Raw genomic sequence first — 20,192 nt, 5'->3', positions numbered from 1 at the left:
ACGGCAGATGGGAAAGTTTCTGAATATCTGTAGGTTGCAGTAAGATTGCAACTGAGTATCTTGGTGATCTGAGATCACCTGCTCCCGTGTTGAAGGCTGGGCTGAGGAGGCGAGTGTCAGTTTCCTCGCTGCATCTCGCCCTCCTCACTACAAGAATGTAATCCTGGTCTACAGTTATTATCAACATCAAGGAAGATCAGGTGGGCAACGAGAACTCCAAGCTGGGATATCCTGTCCTGCCACCTGGGATATCCCGGTGACCAGTGAGGCCAGCGTCGGTGTTCAAGGGGTCTGGGAGCCCTGACCTGCTCGGAAGAAGACCCAACGCGACAGGTACACTCTTGGTGTGAAGAGTAAGTGCCCAGTGAGAAGTGAAGAATGTCGCAGAACACCGCGTACAGGCACCGGGGAGACTCAACGTACAGTCTTAACTCATCAATCCATTGATTGATGATTAAGCCACCACAAGAGGTGGCACGGGCATGAGTAACCCGTAGGTGGTAGATGTTTTAGAGTGAATGTAATCTTTGGTTGTCACGGGAGACATCTCCCGTCACGCAGGGTGCAGTCGCACCTCCACAGATCTCCAGTATCATCTATTGATACTGGTAATGGCTCACAAGGGCCACCTCTTACGGGCTATTCATGCCCGTGCCACCTTTTGGATGGCTTAATCTTCATCAATCAATCTTTGGTCGTGTAACATCTTGAAGTGTATCCAGGCCTGGTGGCCAGGCAGGAGGTGAGCAACGTGCTGGGACGATGGCAATATGCAGAAAGTGAACTCAGTGACTGTAAGGTGTTGTTCGAACAGTACAAAATACTGCTCTATCTCCCAAGAGTGAGTCAAGTGGGAGTATGACCCTAAGTGACTGACAGGATCGGCGGACCGCAGTTATCACTAGCCGTATTACTGGATATTTACCACTGCGACTCGTGCAAGGTGGAGGTGGTGAGGCTACAGGACGGTCCACACACACACACACACACACACACACACACACACACACACACACACACACACACACACACACACACATTGCTGTAAACAACCGATAGCTGGAAAGGCGGGATCCAAGAGTCAATGCTCGATCCTGCAAGCACAAATAGGTGAGTACACACACACACACACACACACACACACACACACACACACACACACACACACACACACACACACACACACACACACACACACACACACACACACCGAGAATCTAGCCCATCTGGCAGGTGGACGGATAGATCATTCACCCCCTATCCCCTCCCCCCTTCCTCACTCCTCTTACGCCAGGCTTCTCCCACGAACATTTACAAGTGTGTGCTATAAATTATTATTATAACTGTGGAGTGGTTTACACATGCGTATATTTTATGTACTTTTGATGACTATTATTGCCTTTAGAGTAAAGGTAATTACTTAAGCGATAGAAAGTTAACGTATTTGCTTTTTTTATAAGTAAAACAAGGTCAGAGAAGCCTAATCTGGCATCATTATTTTTTTTTTTACTTTCCTGTGCACTTAAGAGGTGAGTAATTTATTTGTTTAGAGTTCACACATTAACTGTTTAGCAAGTTATTCTAAATCACATTACAAGTAATAATGTTTTGATCAACTGTGATCAATCACTTGATCCACAGACCGTCAGTTGAGGCCACGCCGGGAGGAGTTGCCAGACGGCGCCGGATTTTGCCGTGTTGCCAGCATAGCTCCAATGTACTTTTATGATTTTGTCCTCATTAAATGTTTGTAATCTTTTAACTCTGTGTTTAGGCAGACAGTCTCATTTCCTAATTGTTTACCAACCTGGTCAGAGACCGGGCCGCGGGGACCTTGACTCCCGGAATCAACGCAAGGTAACAACCAAACTGGGTTGAGTGTGCCAGATATTCCAACACATTTGTTATACATATATCATTGTAGGTGAAAAATTATTAATTCAGTGTGTGTGTGGGGGGGGGGGCTAATTCAGTGTGTGTGTGTGTAGGGACTAATTCAGTGAGGACTAATTCAGTGTGTGTGGGGGGGGGGACTAATTCAGTGTGTGTGTGTGTGGGAAAGGCTATTCATTGGAATGCACTTGCAGGCCAGAAATTGCATGGGTGGTGCATTACCTGGTGGTGAGTCAAATACGCCAGACTCCGGGCCAGAATATGACCAGGCAGGAACATGATGAGATACCCACAGTAACGCTTTCCAGAAAGAAGTACGGCCGCCCAAGCCTAGCGACAAGAGACGTTCGAGGTTAGCAGCTTCGTCCCGTTTTGACTGAGTATCAAAGAAGACGCCTCTGTCGAGCCTGTGTGAGTTGAGTACTTGTTAGCAATGGGGCGCCAGAGTCTTGACACCCCCTTCCTCACCTTTGAAGGCACACTTTACCTGTTACGGAACAAGCGAACGGCTAGAGGGGGCGCATCGTTCAAGGTTGCAGGAGCCCCCAGGAGAGACTAGCCCTCATTCCACCCCTCCCAATGGAACCAGGTTCGGCTGGGAACCGGTTGGAGTCCTCCGTTTGTGGCATTGGATGCACGAAAGGGAAGAGCATGTACAAGAGCTACCAACATCGTACTAGCGGCAATATAGCTTTAGGCTAACCGACAGTCCACTTTGAAATTGAAATGAACAGTCGATTGTGTAAGGACCAGTCTCTGGGGTTAACTTTACGATGTCGTGAAGTAAATGTTTTACAAGAGTTTTACAATGTTTTACAATGTCCTGCAATCCTTCAACACGGTCTTACTCATCACAATTAAAACAACATTAATTGTTAATACAATTACGTCCTAGCACGAAAGAAATATTTGGAAAATGGAGATGGATCTTTAACTTACTAACAAATTGACCCACCTAAATACTGGTATCCCTTCGCGTCTCGGATGCGTTCCTGGAATCATGGACTTGAATCGTTAATCAAAATTTAATTTCCCATAAAAATGGTATAATGTGGGAATGCGTTCCTCGGAGAATTCATATCCAAAATACGTGAATAAATAGTGTAGCAGTGTTGATGCAAGTCTCCATGGTGCAGTGGTAAAGCCCGGTGCTTCAGTAGCGTTTTGGCCACGGTTCGTATCCTGGCCGGGGACGATTGACCGGGCGCCAATCCTTAACTGTAGCTTCTGTTCACCCAGCAGTGAATGGGTACCTGGTTGTTAAACGATTTGGCGGGTCGTATTCCGGGGAAAAATTAGGATTAAGGACCTGTTCGAAACGCTATGCGTGCTAGTGGCTGTACAAAAATGTAAGAACTCTTGTATAAAAAAAAAATTGTACTTACCATGATAGCAGCGAAGTGTGTTCGCACAGGATTACTCAGACGAGGAGACACAACCCTTGTCTGAAAAAGGACAAGGAGAAACTATAAAAGGTCCAAAGATATGCAACGAAACTGGTTCCAGATACTGACTTATGACATAGAAGGGGATTGAGCAACGAGGAAAGACTAGGGGGGGGGACATGATAACAATATATACGATTCTAAGGGAAATTGACAAAGTATATAAAGCAAAGTTGTTCAAATCTAGAAACACAGAACATAGATGGAAATTGGAGACGTAAATGAGTCATAGAGACATCTGGAAGAACGTTCTCAGTGTTAAAGCTGTCAGTCAATGAAATAGGTTAAATGTATTAGTCGTTGAAGCAAATTCAAAATGTTAAATGTAAATATTATAAAAGCGTGAGAAATGAGTCATTGCATGAGGTGGGGCTAGGTACCTCGCTCGACCCTGCTAGCACATCTAGGTACTCACCTAGTTGTGCTTGCGAAGGTTGAGCTTCGGCACTTCGGTCCCGCCTCTCAACTGTCAACTGGTGTACAGGTTCCTGAACATGCATTCCATTTGTTAACTACCCTGAACTAGGCGAGTATAAATGACTGACTTCTCATAGTCCGAGAGTTGTTTGGTTGCTTCTCTTAACTCGTCACTTCACACATCATCGTGATGTGCAAATTGCAACGACGTTCAAAGCTCTGAAACAATCTATTGCTTTTTGTGAAAGCCAACAACGCCTTTGAACACTTAAGTCCTCAAAATATATGTGCCTTATGCTTATAATTATCATGAAACTGCCTGCGTGATCTTACATAAAAAAGCTTACAAAAACTATTACAAATTAAAACTTGTGGAGGGAATGACATTCAAAGTGCCCGCCCGAGGGACTGTGTCATTCCCGCCATAACCCACGAGGCGACCACCTCAACAAGCCTAATGTCTGCCATTCATAGGTTTTACCAACAATAATCACTTAAGTAATTTAAACAAAAGAGACCAATATTCTCAAGTCGGACATTTATCACTTGCTCTTATACATGTCGGCGTTCTTAATCATTCCTCACACACTGGTAGATGTCAGGCCGGGAGCCTCATGCATGTCTACAGTTCTAACGTATCAAACCGATAAAACATTTTGTTTTATCCTGTAAATTTACTATTTTCATTCCTCTCATAGATTCTGAGGAGCCACTATCACTTGACGGACGCTTACTACTCACGTTAGTGATGGGTTGCAAAGGTTATACAGCTTTAAACGTAGAATAAAAGGGAACGAGACATAAGCGTGTGGACACAATGGCGACGTCAACACAGGGAGGGCGGGAGGGCGGTTATGGTACGCCGCGCTTCCTGGCTCCCGTCTACAGAAAACAGGCAAACTTTTTTATTATTTACATTAAAAATGGACTTAAACCAGAGCAAAAAGCAGTCACTCCATACTATAATTCTGAAGGAAAATGTTATTGACTGCTGAGTAATTATGACCAGAAATTTAGAGAACACAAAAAACAATCTCAGATGCAAGAACAGTTATTGACTGCTTAGCAAGAACAGCAACATATTAACTGCTTCATTAAAGGCTGGGGGGCTGGGGAAAGTTGAAATAAACAAAGGTAAATGGAATACATACTATATGTATGAGAACAGATCATTAACCCTATCTATCTAAGACAGACGAGAATGTATGAATGTTGGTTAACATTGTAAAAGTTCAACAAACAGTCGTACTCAAAAAGTTGAGTGCTCAATAGCTCACCACTGCTATATTACGTTTAACAGATCTCTATCCCAGACCATGCAGGACAGAGGAACATGTATGTATGCTGGTAAACACTGTATAAATGAATGGCCACGTCTGTAGTAGGAAAAACTATTAGAATATATTGAAAACAATACCAAATTTACTAGGCTTTCTTAAAATCCCTCCAACTGTATTCTCTGAAACATAGGTCAGAGATACGCATATTAATATACCATCCTCCTGTTTAGGTAGTACTTATAGTAACGGTGAGGACCATCGTACATATATTGACGTAAAAGGCAATTAAAAAGTAGAAATCGGTACCACTGACAAACCGGAAAGGTTTTTGTATTGATGTTCCAAAGAAAACTTAACCTAGCCTAACCTTCCTAGGTTAGGCTAGGTTAAGGCCTCAGGCCTCAGATACACGCTATCTGAGGCCTGATATAGCACCTATATATCCTATACATATATATGCTAGTACATATATGTGCTATACTAGGCTTAGGAATATTTAAGTTTGGTTTTTAGCTTTATTTTTTCTGATTATAAAGTGAATAGTACCAAATTCCAATAATTGTCCATTACGCCTGTGTATGTACGACGGTCCACATAGTTTCAAAAAATACTATCTAAACAAGAGGATGGGTTGATATACTTATGGAGAATAATATAGGTACTGGTTCAAATTTACATATTGAAATTATTCTTTAAGAGATCAGAAAACGGTACAAATATACAAAACAGCTCCGTTAGAAATGAGTAATACAGTAAGATTATTTGGAGTTAAATTTGTTAAAAAGCCGTGTTTGTTAAAGAAGCTTTTTCATTACAAAGACTTTTTATTGCCCTCCCTCTCAATATAAGGGAAATTACAGACAATCCCTAATCGTCTTAAACACGAACACTCAAAACCGAACACAAAGGGTACCTGATTAACTGAGCTGTGTTGATTGTGTTGGCATGTGAGCTACAAGCACCAGCAGCCTGAGTGATCACAATATAATCATAAAGCCTGTTAAGCGACCTGGACACGCAACAATCTCAAGGAAGCCTCAGTTCTTTTAGTATACAACTCATCAGCTCTCCTAGTATGCATCTCCTCAGCTATCCTGGTACGTAAGACCTCAGTACCCACTGGCCATTAACACGTAGCTTAACCCTGGTAGCTGTACCACCTTACTCTTACCATGTTAGCCGTTAATGATAAAAAATGAAATGACTTAGTTCAACCTTCTCCCATGTCTCACTTCCCAAACCTGAATTCTCAGTCGTTTTAACTTTTTTGTGTCATATTCTTCCCTAGTATCCAGTTTCCAGACACAAGGTCCCTCTCACACTCCACGACGTATCTCACTATAGCACTTAATGTGCTAGTAATTTTTCACTGAAACACCGTTTACTAGCAGTTATAGCTATTTATTCCTAGTCCTTTCCCATACCCAAGAATCTTTTGAACCAGCACATTTCCCTCGTTTATCCATTCTTCCCTTTGCTGAATCCTTCACGGCGCCCTGATAACTCCGAATTAACTATTCTTAATTCGTCCGTAGTTTCCTGTAATTATTCTCGCAGCCAACTGCATTATTCATTACCGCCGTCATGGTTGCCACGAGAGGAAGACAGACGACGAATTTCTCCGTCCGGTCTGCCTATTTAGGGCATCTTCTTTCGCTTCGGGTTTTATATCTGGTGAGCGCCCTGGAATATATCCCGCGGGGCGCCATACGACTTTCATGTGTTTTATGCTTGTTAGATCAGTGTATAATTTCATGAAACGCGTATGCTGTAGTAAATATGTTGGTTGGGACTTACGAGCATTGCGCAATAGTCCCGTGGTATCATGAGGCTACTGGGGAAAGAGGAGGTGTAGCGGAGCAACGTACTCTTACGGGAATATAGTACTATTCTGGGCGGTGGAGCACCCAGAGACCGTGACCCTTATTGCTCTCGAAGAAACGAGGGTAACCCAAGACGCCATTGTGTCATCTGCAACGTCGTCGAGGTTGTGTCCTCTAGTTGTGCTTGCGGGGGCAGTTGAGCTTTAGCTCTTTGGTCCCGCCTCTCAACTGGTGATTGACACCAGTGTGATTGTGTGTGAGGGAGGAGAGGAGCCTAGGAACACGTCTGACGTCACAAACCAGCAGGTGGAAGAGTGACGTTATCGAAGTAGCAGTAGCAACAGTGCGGTTCACAGCTTTCGTTGAAGACACCAGCTGTTCTGGTTAAGTAACCTTCCCCCTCCCAATTCCCGTTGTTAGCTAGACGTTCCTTTAAGAAGCGGTTAGGATAATGTATTATTATAACTCATGTACTGGGATGCGCTTGAAATAATATACATAGGTCTGTGTGTATACATATTATACTGTGGATTGAGAGTCAAGACCAACTTACACAACGGAGGGTAGCCTAGTGCCGACAAGCCATTATTCACCATTTATTATTACATGTTAAAACTTAAAGTCTCTTAATTGCTTGAGAAATAAATGAATGTGTTAAAGTAACATCCCAGCTACCAGAATAATTGTTATTTGAGTAACGTTAATTTGATGAGGGCCGAGTGTCCGGTCAGAGTGACAGAGAATGAGGCTACTGCTTGCAAGTTATTTTTTATGAATGTTTATTCTATGCTCAGTAAATGTTTTAACATTTTAGACACTGCGATTCTGTACACCTTTGTTTGATCTATGCCATGCGTTGACCTATATGGAAGACCTTAATAATATTACACTAATCAATCCTGAGAGGATTATTGGAGTCCGCTGTAGAGATATGTGAAGCTATAGGCTATTTCATAACTGCAGATGGGCGTCAAAGTAACCTATGCTTGCCTGAAGGTATTGAATCCTAGATGCAGGTTCAGTCTTAACAGGTGTTAGAGGAGACGTTACCGGCGTCGCCCCTAAAGCCTAAACCAGAACTGGGTCAAAGACATCGAGGATTCAAGTCTCATAAATTGCTGGGGCTTCTTTAACATTTTCCAAATGTAAATTATTTCGTATTTCTCTCGCCTGCGCTCTAGTGAATACAGGTTTATAAATTTAAAGCGGTTCCAATAAGTAGATGTTTTATCAAATTGAAGCGACTACTCAAGCTGCGAATGATGTCGTCATAAAGGAACTTGTTCATATTACGCACATTATCATCAGGTGGCCAGATGATGTGAAGTTCATCATCAGGTAACCTATTCACTATAGGTTTATCATCAGGGAAGCTGTTCCTATTTGGGAAATCATCAGAGAACTTGTTCACATTCGGTTCATCATCAGGGTACTTAATACCATTTGGTTCATCATCAGGGAACCAGTTCCCGTTTGGTTCATTATCAGGGAACCTGTTCACATTAGGTTCATCATCAAGGAACCTGTTCACACTAGGTTCATCAGGGGTGCCCCCTAAACCAACAACATGCCCATCAAGCACATGTAAGAGCCACAACAAGAAGAATAAAAAATATTCATTCCATTCAGCAATAATTAATAACCCTTCCGTCTGCCTGACGTGTTCCCCCCTCTCATGCTTCAAACAATGGCCGGGCCCCATGGCTTCTCTTGCCCTTATTTCCAATTTGGATCATCAGCGTTCGTAGGAGGGAGTGAGAGAGAGAGAGCGAGACATAGAAACGGAGGGAAGGAGAGAGAGAAAAATTTTTAAGGGAGGAAGTTTATTGCCAGCATTCTATCTGGGGGGTGGTAGAAGGAGGGGGGTGTATCAGGACGTCTGCCATTCTACTTAGGTTCACTGGGAGAGGGGTCGTATTGGGACGTCTGCCATTCTACTTTGGTTCGCAGGGAGAGGGGTCGTATTGGGACGTCTGCCATTCTACTTTGGTTCGCAGGGAGAGGGGTCGTATTGGGACGTTTGCCATTCTACTTAGGTTCACTGGGAGAGGGGTCGTATTGGGACGTCTGCCATTCTACTTAGGTTCACTGGGAGAGGGGTCGTATTGGGACGTCTGCCATTCTACTTAGGTTCGCAGGGAGAGGGGTCGTATTGGGACGTCTGCCATTCTACTTAGGTTCGCAGGGAGAGGGGGTCGTATTGGGACGTTTGCCATTCTACTTAGGTTCGCAGGGAGAGGGGTCGTATTGGGACGTCTGCCATTCTACTTAGGTTCGCAGGGAGAGGGGTCGTATTGGGACGTCTGCCATTCTACTTAGGTTCACTGGGAGAGGGGGTCGTATTGGGACGTCTGCCATTCTACCTGGGGTCGCGCAATCAATTACCGAACATAAGCAGGTGACGTTAGCCCCCCACAAAAACAAACAGGTCCCGCTGATGAAATGATTACTGCCTCTGTTTGTTCTTCGTTACTCGTGTAATTTGCACACAGAACCTGGACGTCACGCACGCCTGTGTGGACAGCAGTTAATCACAGCCGCCTGTGTTTGGCTGCCATAATGGCAATGGATTTTTGGAAGTCTTACAGCGACGGCACTATGGGCGATTATCATATTTCCTAATCCTTCCGTGTACTTGGGCTGGTGGCACAGCGATGGCCTCGCTTCTAGCATTCGATCGAGGGCGTTCGATCCCCCGATAGTCCAACTGGCTGAGGACCATTCCTTCCCATCGTCCACTCCCAGTTCCTCGTATTCGTATTCCTTCCAGGTGCCGAGTCGTCGTACTGTTTCAGCGCTTTCCTCCTGATCGTACTGCAATTGTTTACACTTCTTACGAGCTCTTTCTGTGTATTTCACGTTCATTCGCGACGTGAGTGACCTGGATAACTTGCCTCCAGGAATCCGGATCCGGATATATCAGTGATCTGAGAACTGTTTAACATCAAGACTCCACATAACGTTCGGTATTAAGGATCCGGGAACCGTTCAGTGTCAATGATCCAAGAATCGCTATCCGGATCAGGGGATCTGGATAATGCTCGGTATCAGTAATCCAAGAACCGTTTAATATCAGGAATCTGGATAACGTTCGGTATCAGTGACCCCGTGAACCGTTTAACATTAAGGCATCCGGATAAATGAGAGATTCAGGAACTGTTCAGAACCAGGGATCCGGATACCGAATCACCGAACGATCATATAAATTCTCATCTCAATAGCACCGACTTTTGTTGATTCATCTAATAAAAAGATGATTGTTGTATCAAGTATAAAAATACATTCAATGCAATAGTTTGCCTGATGTTGCACAATTGTAAAGAGAAGAAAGGAGACATTGATTTAGAGAAGATCAATCAGGTATAAAATATTTTGATCTGGGGGAGGGGGGGGGGATATATCTTGAGGTTATCTTGAGATGATTTCGGGGCTTAGTGTCCCCGCGGCCCGATCCTCGACCAGGCTTCTACCCCCAGAAAGCAGCCCGTGACAGCTGACTAACTCCCAGGTACCTATTTACTGCTAGGTAACAGGGGCATCAGGGTGAAAGAAACTCTGCCCATTGTTTCTCGCCGGCGCCTGGGATCGAACCCAGGACCACAGGATCACAAGTCCAGTGTGCTGTCCGCTCGGCCGACCGGCTCCCCGCGAGTCCTTTTAACCGTACATCCTTTTAACAATAAGTTATTGATTGAGAAATTGACTGATAGATATAGATAGAGAGATAAGTACATAAGTAGATAGATAGACTGATCAATTGGTAGATTGATTAGTAGATTGCTGGGCTGAGTGACTGACAGCGGCGACGAACAGCTAAATATAGGATTTGAAACTGTTAAAAAAAGAACTTCGAAATTTGTAATTGAAAAAAGTAAGTATGGCAAGTGGCTGTTAACTGGCAACTGGCAGCCAGCTAGCAGCATACTTATTCTTCACGAAGTGGGTGGACAAGCCCAAGGCAAGACGCAAGTAAGGACAAATTTAGATTCCCCTGAATGTTGAAAAATTTCCTGGATATTGAAATATCCCCCCCCCCCCCCTTTAGTGTTAAAAAATTCCCATTAATGTTGAAAAATTCCCATAAATGTTGAAAACTTACGCTCGGTATTGAAAAAATTCCCTCATTATTTGACAAATTCCCCTAAATGTTGACAAAATTTCCACAAACGTTGAAAATTTTCCTGAATGTTTAAACATTTTCCTGAAAGTTTAACAAATTTCTTGAATGTTGTAAAGTGAGTGTTAAAAAATTATCACACTGTTGAAAAAATTATCTTAATGTTGAAAAAAAAATCCTCTGAATATTGTAAAATTCGTATGAATGTTAAAAACTTCCCTTAAAGTTAAAAAATCACCAAAATGTTGAAAACTTCCCCCTGAATGCTGAAAATTTTCCCTAATTATTGAAAAATAGTTCTAAATGTTTAAAAAAATTTCCCCCTAATTATTGAAAAAAATTAGTTCTGAATGTTTAAAATTTCCGCTGGAAATAGTCAATACGAAGTATATTGTCCGCCGCGAGAGACGATTAATGTCTTAAAATAAAATAAGAGAGAAGAAGCATAATAGGCAAATAGAACGAGAGGAGAGATAGACAGAACGAGAGAAGGAAGATAGACAAAACAAGAGAGAAAAGGAGCGATCAAGAGTAATCAAGAATTAATTATGCATAAGTTAATTCTGTGGCGCTAGGAGGAAGGGGAAAGGGGGGGAGGGGGGGGTAATAGTGATGGTGGTAGTGAGGGGAGAGACACGTGGGTGAGGGGATGGTGAATGGTAGGGATAGTGAAGGGCCATGTGATGACGAGAGAAAGGGATGGTGGAGGATACGGTAATGGTGAGTGGAAGATATGGTGAACGATCTGGTGTGGCACGAGTCAGGTGATGGTGATTAGTTATGGCGAATGGCCTGGTAATGGTGAGCGGTAGGGATAATGCAGGACACTGGTGAAGGTTAGTGGGATGGTTTATGCAGGATCTAATAACCAAATTTTATTGCAAATCATAATGAGTATATTTCGAAGCATCAGTATGACTCGAAACAAAAGGGCCACAACCAGTATAAAGTTTCAAATGCTAGTTATTTTCCATTAGCATGCATGCAATCAATGAGAAACCTTCCTCAAAGTTTCGACTTGAGAATGGTCCAGGACAGACCGAAACGTCGTCGTCCCTTCATATTCTAGTGTGTGGATTGGTCAACTTCCTCAAAGTCCTTCCTCGAGACGATGAGAGCACTTGACCAGAAAGTGCCACACACTCACGGAGATTACTAATGGCATCAACCGAAAATTAATGCAAAAAGACTGTATTTCCAGGACAAGATGGCGCAAGTAAGAGACAAGACTGACATTCAAAATGTCACCTGTAAATGTTAAATTTCCGAATGACTGTCTTGCTAACACCAAGGGGGAATATTTGTCTCAGAGAGAGAGAGAGAGAGAGAGAGAGAGAGAGAGAGAGAGAGAGAGAGAGAGAGAGAGAGAGAGAGAGAGAGAGAGAGAGAGAGAGAGAGAGAGAATGAACATGTCATAAGCAGTTGGAAGTGAAAGATTCCTCATATGTAAGGCCCCCAACATCACACCACATGGTATGAGGTGGCGAGCCCCTCACACCACACACAAACACAGCTCTACTGCTGCTGCTGCTGCTGCTGCTGCTGCTCGGACTCCCATCAAGAGCCTCCAGCACGTATTGACCTCCGCAGCCTCGTACAGTCAAGAAAGCATGCAAACAAAACCATAAATATGGTCACTCGTTAAATTGTTTAGCAGAATCAAACATGTCCAATACAGTTGTTGACAGAGCAATGTTTACAAAATATTGCGAGCATAATGAGAGAGTCGGTCACAATAAGCCACGATTGTGGCAAATTACAGGGAGGAAGGAAACAGTCATTCAGGGGAAAAATGCCAGAGGAGTAAATAAGAGTAAAGTATTTAAGAGTAAATAACAGAGGGTTAATATTATGAAAAGCCCTCGGCCTTGGTGGTAAGGTTTGAACGACTCGGTTACACAAACAGACGTCAATACTTTCTCACCCCTTTTATTTGTGTTTGTGGAACTGTATTTTTTTTTATCTCCCTCCCTCTCTCCTCTCTTTTTCTTACCCTCTCCTCTCTCCCTCATTCTTGCCTCCTCCTCCTCCATCTATCTCACTCCTTCCTACTTCCTTTCTCCCCTTCCCTCCTTCCTATATTCCTCCGTCCCTTCCACCATCCCTCCCTCCCTCCCCATCCACCCCCTCTCCCTCCCTCCCCATCCACCCCCTCTCCCTCCCTCCCCTAACTCGCTACCCCTTGCTTGCCATAATTCAATAGTTCTCATTTTTTGTACCTCTTTAAACTTTTAATAAGCGTAGCTCAATATTATGTGTGTGTGTGTGTGTGTGTGTGTGTGTGTGTGTGTGTGTGTGTGTGTGTGTGTGTGTGTGTGTGTGTGTGTACATGTATGTTTGTGTGTGTATACATGTGTGTATGTTTGTGTGGTGTGTATGTGTGCTTATGTTTATGTGTGTGTGTGTGTGTGTGTGTGTGTGTGTGTGTGTGTGTGTGTGTGTGTGTATGTGTGTGTGTGTGTGTGTGTGTGTGTGTGTGTGTGTGTGTGTGTGTGTGTGTGTGTGTGTGTGTGTGTGTGCGTGTGTGTGTGTGTGTGTATACATGTGTGTATGTTTGTGTGGTGTGTATGTGTGCTTATGTTTATGTGTGTGTGTGTGCGTGAAAATTAACAGAATAAAAAATAAAATATGTCTAAAGAACAGTTATTTAGATAAAAGATAATTACCATTTAACGGTACACAGAATGGAACCAGTATCATTATAATCATTGCTCTCCGTCAGGGGCAGTATAATGAGGCTGTTGACGGATCAGTTACCAGTGAGAGGTCACTCTGGAGAGAGATGAGTGACGTGCTGAGTGACAGACCATCTCATCCACCTCACGACGGGACATGTAATTAACCTGAACGTATTCAAATTAACTCATGACATGGAAAGGAAAGAGATACAAATCTAATTTGTCTCTTTACAGAACCAAAGTGTTTTTTTGTGAAAATCTCTCTCTCTCTCTCTCTCTCTCTCTCTCTCTCTCTCTCTCTCTCTCTCTCTCTCTCATTTTCTCTCCTTTTCTCCAATCAGTACAGGTTTACATTATTTTAGTAGTTTCTCTGTGTTTGTGTTTGTGATTTGTTTTACAAAAACGAAGTTTTTTTTATTATTATTTTCTACCACAGACGTGGCCACCCATTTACAATGCTAACCAGCATATATACATTTTCTTCTGTCCTCCATGGACAGGGTTAGAGATGTGGTAAACATATAGTTCAGGGGTTTATTGAACACTCAACCACAGAAGGTGATTCGGTGAAGGTGTGAGGTAAAACATATTTGGAAGACAGAGGGTGATCACGAGTGTATAGACACACTTGGGACATGGTGAGGGTGTAAACACACTTGGGACATGGTGAGGGTGTAAACACACTTGGGACATAGAGAGGGTGTAAACACACTTGGGACATGGAGAGGGTGTAAACACACTTGGGACATGGAGAGGGTGTAAACACACTTGGGACATGGTGAGGGTGTAAACACACTTGGGACATGGAGAGGGTGTAAACACACTTGGGACATGAAGAGGGTGTAAACACACTTGGGACATGGTGAGGGTGTAAACACACTTGGGACATGGTGAGGGTGTAAACACACTTGGGACATGGTGAGGGTGTAAACACACTTGGGACATGGTGAGGGTGTAAACACACTTGGGACATGGTGAGGGTGTAAACACACTTGGGACATGGAGAGGGTGTAAACACACTTGGGACATGGTGAGGGTGTAAACACACTTGGGACATGGTGAGGGTGTAAACACACTTGGGACATGGTGAGGGTGTAAACTTGGGACATGGTGAGGGTGTAAACACACTTGGGACATGGTGAGGGTGTAAACACACTTGGGACACAGTCTGGGTGAAAGACGGACACAAGGAAGGGAAGGGAACCATCAGCAGAAGGCGCCAAGCCATTGCGATTATATAGCACATGGATATAATCAGGATAAGGATTTGGGATGGGACGGGAGCGGAAAGGAATGGTGTCTAACCACTTGGACGGTCGAGGATTGAACGCCGACCTGCATGAAGCGATACCGTCGCTCTGCCGTCCAGCCTAAGTGGTTGGGTCGAACACAAGGAAGCCATCGCGTGGGTGGATGTTGGTCATGGAGAGACCATGAAGAAGTGAACACACAATTCATGCAATTACGTGAGAGTTACATTTTTTAATTTACAGATATCAGCAAATAATATTTTATACTATCTAAATAAAAACAAAGAAAAACAAAATAAAATTAATTCCAGGCCAAGTTGATATCATATTCCAAGAATTATCGTGGAGTTGCCATTGGCATTGTATCAAGTGACATTAGTCTTGCATATGGCAATCCCTAACCGACCATGTTAGGCACGTACCCTGCAGGAATCGAGGAACAAAGTTGAGTGAGGCTGGCCCCAAGCATCTGGCCTGAAAGCCACAGGTGTACAATTGGTGATGCTACTTCCACTCTACGTAAGATGGAACACCTTACGTAACACCTGTGTTACTCAGAGGGACAATCATTCCCTGTGTTTTTAGGGCACATAATGTACAATGAAAAGTGTATAACAATATTATTATTATAATTATAACTAACATCATTTTCACGTATAAATGTATGTTGTATTTTATGGACGAATTATTTGATATAATCTGTAATCGAACATTTATGAGTAAAAGTTTTAAATAAATACGTATCAATGCAAATGTGTAATTAAATATATCTTGTGTTAATCCATCACAAACGACTGCTAGATTTAAACACCAATTGAACTATCCTGAGGAATACTTTCTAAACATCTGGAAGGTTTCAACACCAAGTGAACTATCCTCGCCAACAATTGGCAGATTTAAGGAGCTGGTGAAGCAGTTGGCCTGAAGGAAGCCACCATCTTGAGCCTGGCCACATTACTATGCAGAGTGCTGGGGCAACTGAAGGAACAGGTTCCAGAGCTGTGCTCCTCGAGTGGCCAGATGGGCATTTTCCTACACTATTAAATTGCAACATTGCAACATTCAGTGTTGCTTCGTGTTCCTCGATATCATACGCTTGAGGACAATACGCAAAGAATCGTAAGAAAAACCAATCCTGAAAATGACACGGATGGCCACGGCAGTAACGAGCCGCTCATAAAGACGAACAGGTAGCTCTGTGGCTGTCAGTCGAAGAAACAGATTACAGTGTCCTAGAGTTTCTCTAATTGGACAATGACCAGGTGAGGCTCTTGTCGATTACTGTCATCAGCCAATCATATTGCCGGATGGAACGAGGGCCGCGTATCATTGGCTACGCCTCGCGGTAAACACGGTCATTTCGCCAATCACAGATAATCTTCTTCAGTCCACACTTACGGGGATTAGCAATGACTTTATTAGCCGTTCTGAGGGAAGATGGTCGGCTGGCGGCTCGAATGTTGACCATTAGGTTGCCTCTGTATCAACTTCCCCTTCTTCCCTTCATTATCATAAACATTGATATTATAAACAAGGAAATCACATTTATCAATGTTTATATAAACAAGGAAATCACATTTAACATTGATAGCATTTATCTATTTACTATTAAATAACAGTTCTGAAGCTGCCTTTACTGCCATAATGGGATGTTTACCATAATATCCTAAAACTTACCCACAGCTATCATCATTATTATTATTTTCTCGCATGTCAGTAGAGATTCTTTGAAGTTAGCAAGCTACAACTGTAGTCTTCTACAAAGGTGTTTATAACAATGCCAGAATTCTATATTTTTATTGAACAGTGCTGTGTGATCTTGGCAACATTTATGCAAGATATGTGCTTTGTTGAAGCAACAGAATGGTTGAGCCGCCAACCTCTTGCCAAAATGGCTTCCACAATTCTACATATTTTGGGTGTTAAGAGCGTCGGATTTACGCTGTTCGTGCGAAGAGAATATCTGTCTTTTGTAAAATAAAGTAGGTTTATTGATATATAAATACGCAGAGGTCAAGCTGTTCTCACCTTGTTCAGTACGTGTCCATATGTATTTATGCACACATCACAAACAATCGTTGACTACAATGTGTTCTTACATATTTACGCACATCACAATCAAATTTGCAGAAAATTCTGGTTGATAAACATAGATATCTTCTTGTACACATGCAGTATGATAACAGATTCACACACAAAACGTTTATGACATAGAAGTACATAGACATAAACAGAAGTACATAGACAACAGAAGAGGCTACAAATAGACATTCAGACAAATCAATAAAAGGTTACAATCTTGGTGCAAAATTCTTATTATATCTCTCCACAATATCATCAATCTTTCCGTTGTGACAGTCCTTATCTCAGTATTTCTATATACATTAATCAGCGGGCGCATAAGAACATAATAGGTGAGGGTGTGAGACCTTAACATACCATGTAGCCAACACTTGGCTTCATTATCATTAACATCTCTTCAACATTCCCAGTAATATTTGTACCCAAGCCTGAGCCGCACGTGTACAAAGTCACTCCAAGTATTTCTCCTTTTACCGTAAGTGAAAATGTTTAGACTCACGTACATGTAGTGTTGCATGGGTTGGCTTCTCTCGTGCATTATATCTCTTCTCAACACGTCTGCCTGTCCCTGCATATTTATTATTTTGCTTTTATTTCATGGTTAAAACACTTTCAGTGTCAACTTAGCAAGCAAGTCTTAGACAGCAAGTCTAGCAAGTCTAGACAAGCAAGTCTAGACAACTTAGCAAGTCAACTTAGACAGTCTCCGTGGTGTAGTGGTAAGACACTCGCCTGGCGTTCCGCGAGCGCTATGTCATGGGTTCGTATCCTGGCCGGGGAGGATTTACTGGGCTCAATTCCTTAACTGTAGCCTCTGTTTAACGCAACAGTAAAATGTGTACTTGGATGAAAAAACGATTCTTCGCGGCAGGGGATCGTGTTCCAGGGACTTGCCCGAAACGCTACGCGTACTAGTGGCTGTACGTATGTATGTAACAACTCTTGTATATATCTCAAAAAAAAAAAAAAAAAAAAAAAACTTATGGTCTTGATATGGCGCGTTTGGCCAGCTAATCCGCCACCTCGTTGAGCACTACTGCAACATGACATGGAATGACCATGAATTTTACCTTGTGATCTTTCAGTTGTCCTTACATTCCTCAGCTATGGACATGAAGATTAGATTTCGACTGTTTAATGAATAAAGAGCTTCTCGACTGTCAACAAATACGAAAACATCTTTTTCGTCTTGAGTTACTTCCTCCATGTCCGAGGAAGACTGGCCAGAAATTCAGATTGTAGGAGTAAGAGGCCAAGATGACACACAGGAGGTATCTAAGTGACATACACCAGTAGGGGTCGGCCCCAGTGCCACCTTTTAAGAAATATAACACTGCCAGTAACCGCTAAATGGGGTTTTACCGTAGGGATTTCTGAGCTCCAAGCTCAATATAAAATCTGTTGTGGAAGAAGGATCCACCAGGTCTCACAGAGATGTAACGTAGCTCATAAGAGTATACAAAATCCGTCTGCGGTGCACGCGAACACCCGAGACGTGTGAGTAATTCAGGTGAACGCTGGCGTTCTCAGCGACACGAGGCGAGGCTCCAAGAGATTATAAACTTCCAAACAAAGAAGCTGTTGCTAGGCATGCAGATTTGCTGAGATCTAGTTCAGACAGATGCTAGGAGAGGACTAGGACAGTGGCTGGGAGGGGGGAAAAGGGCTGGGACAGTGGCTGGGAGAAGCCAGGACAATCTCCTCAACTCACACCCAGGATAACCTCAGGATAACCTCAAGATAACCTCAGGATAACCTCAAGACAATATCCCGTCAACTTACACTCCTGGACTCTGTGTTCCTTGTGTAGCCAGCGGTGTAGGGTGTCCCTCAAGGGTAATATTATTGTCATTCAACAGCTTTTTCCCTATAATACAGGAATCCCATTATGAAATATTTGTCTTAAAACTAAATATAAATATTTTGTTTACGCATCTGAGAAGAAACTGAACGTTTCAATGCCACGATAGAAACATATTGAGGTCATACAATGGGATCGAACCTGCGTGTCTGGACGTCCCAGGCACACACACACTACAGACTGGACAGTAATGAGGTAAACAGTACCTAAACAGTTCTACCAGATATATTTGTCTCAAATCTCCTTCTGGCGATATAATTGCGTATTGCGATTAATATTAGGAATTATGAACTTGGGTTGTGGCGATATATAGCTTTTTTTTTTCGTTGTTTGTGTATGTGTTTTTAAACGAGCTTCCCAGCACACAGAATGATTCCGTGCACGTAGTTGGTAATGGCATAAGAGAACAAAGATAAAAGTTGGCCTCCAGAGGTAAGTGAACACAAGCCGTATAGAACTTTTCCACAAGTCTTTTGAAATGGATTATGTCAGGATAAACTTTGCTGATAGAGACGGCGGCGAACTTTGTACTATATGAGTGTCAATAGCGGAACTTGTCCTCGTTAGAACTGTCCTAATTACAGCCTCCTTGCGGCCACCTCTCTGGATAGGTTCGGAATGCTAGAAAAAGAAGAGGCTGAGAGGTTAGACAGGAGAGAACCTGGACAGGGGGACGGCTGACAGATCTGAGAGACAATTCTCTCGGCTTCAAGAGTTCAAGACATTTCAACGGTGCCTTTAAACACAAGGAGTATATAACCTGGTGATCTCTCAAGGTGGTCGAAGGCAGCGGGGAGCAGACAGGGGCAGGCAGGAGAAGCAGGCAGGAGGAGCAGGCAAGAGGAGCAGGCAGGAGGAGCAGACAGCAGCAGGCAGGAGGAGCAGGCAGGAGGAGCAGGCAAGAGGAGCAGGCAAGAGGAGCAGGCAGGAGGAGCAGGCAGGAGGAGCAGGCAAGAGGAGCAGGCAAGAGGAGCAGGCAAGAGGAGCAGGCAGCGAGGAGCAGGCAGGAGGAGCAGGCAGGAGGAGCAGGCAGGAGGAGCAGGCAGCGAGGAGCAGGCAGGAGGAGCAGGCAGCGAGGAGGAGAGGGCGATCCATCTCCTCGCGTGATGCAAGGGGCTCATCACAGGAGACAGGTACTAGTCGTCCGGGACTCCTGGTGGAGTTTCTCTAATTGAACAATCACAGTAATCTGGCTGTGACGATTGTTTTGGGCACTGGCGAGGGCGTGGTAATGACAGTCTCGCGGGGCTCCTCACGCCTCCGCCAGACAAACTCTTGTCCGTCCTCGACACACGACTCGATAATGGTCCAGGACGGACCGGAACGTCCTCGTTACGCCATCTTCT

The 20,192-nt window shown here is 43.5% G+C and overlaps 1 protein-coding gene across 1 annotated transcript; it reads right to left on the bottom strand.

The window, feature by feature from the left end:
* Positions 1-8,050: 8,050 nt before the first annotated feature.
* On the bottom strand, positions 8,051-18,192 carry LOC138351293 (protein PF3D7_1417600-like). Its single transcript, XM_069302929.1, has 2 exons — positions 18,081-18,192; positions 8,051-8,412 (listed from the first exon to the last, which is right to left on the bottom strand). The coding sequence occupies exons 1-2, from the start codon at positions 18,190-18,192 to the stop codon at positions 8,051-8,053; spliced, it is 474 nt and encodes a 157-aa protein (XP_069159030.1).
* Positions 18,193-20,192: the final 2,000 nt, after the last annotated feature.

The sequence above is a fragment of the Procambarus clarkii genome, chromosome 49 (genome assembly GCF_040958095.1).
Source record: "Procambarus clarkii isolate CNS0578487 chromosome 49, FALCON_Pclarkii_2.0, whole genome shotgun sequence".
Classification (NCBI taxonomy): Eukaryota; Metazoa; Arthropoda; class Malacostraca; order Decapoda; family Cambaridae; genus Procambarus; species Procambarus clarkii.
The sequence above is the reverse complement of the archived record's forward strand: the minus strand, read 5'-3'. Positions and strand labels throughout refer to the sequence as shown.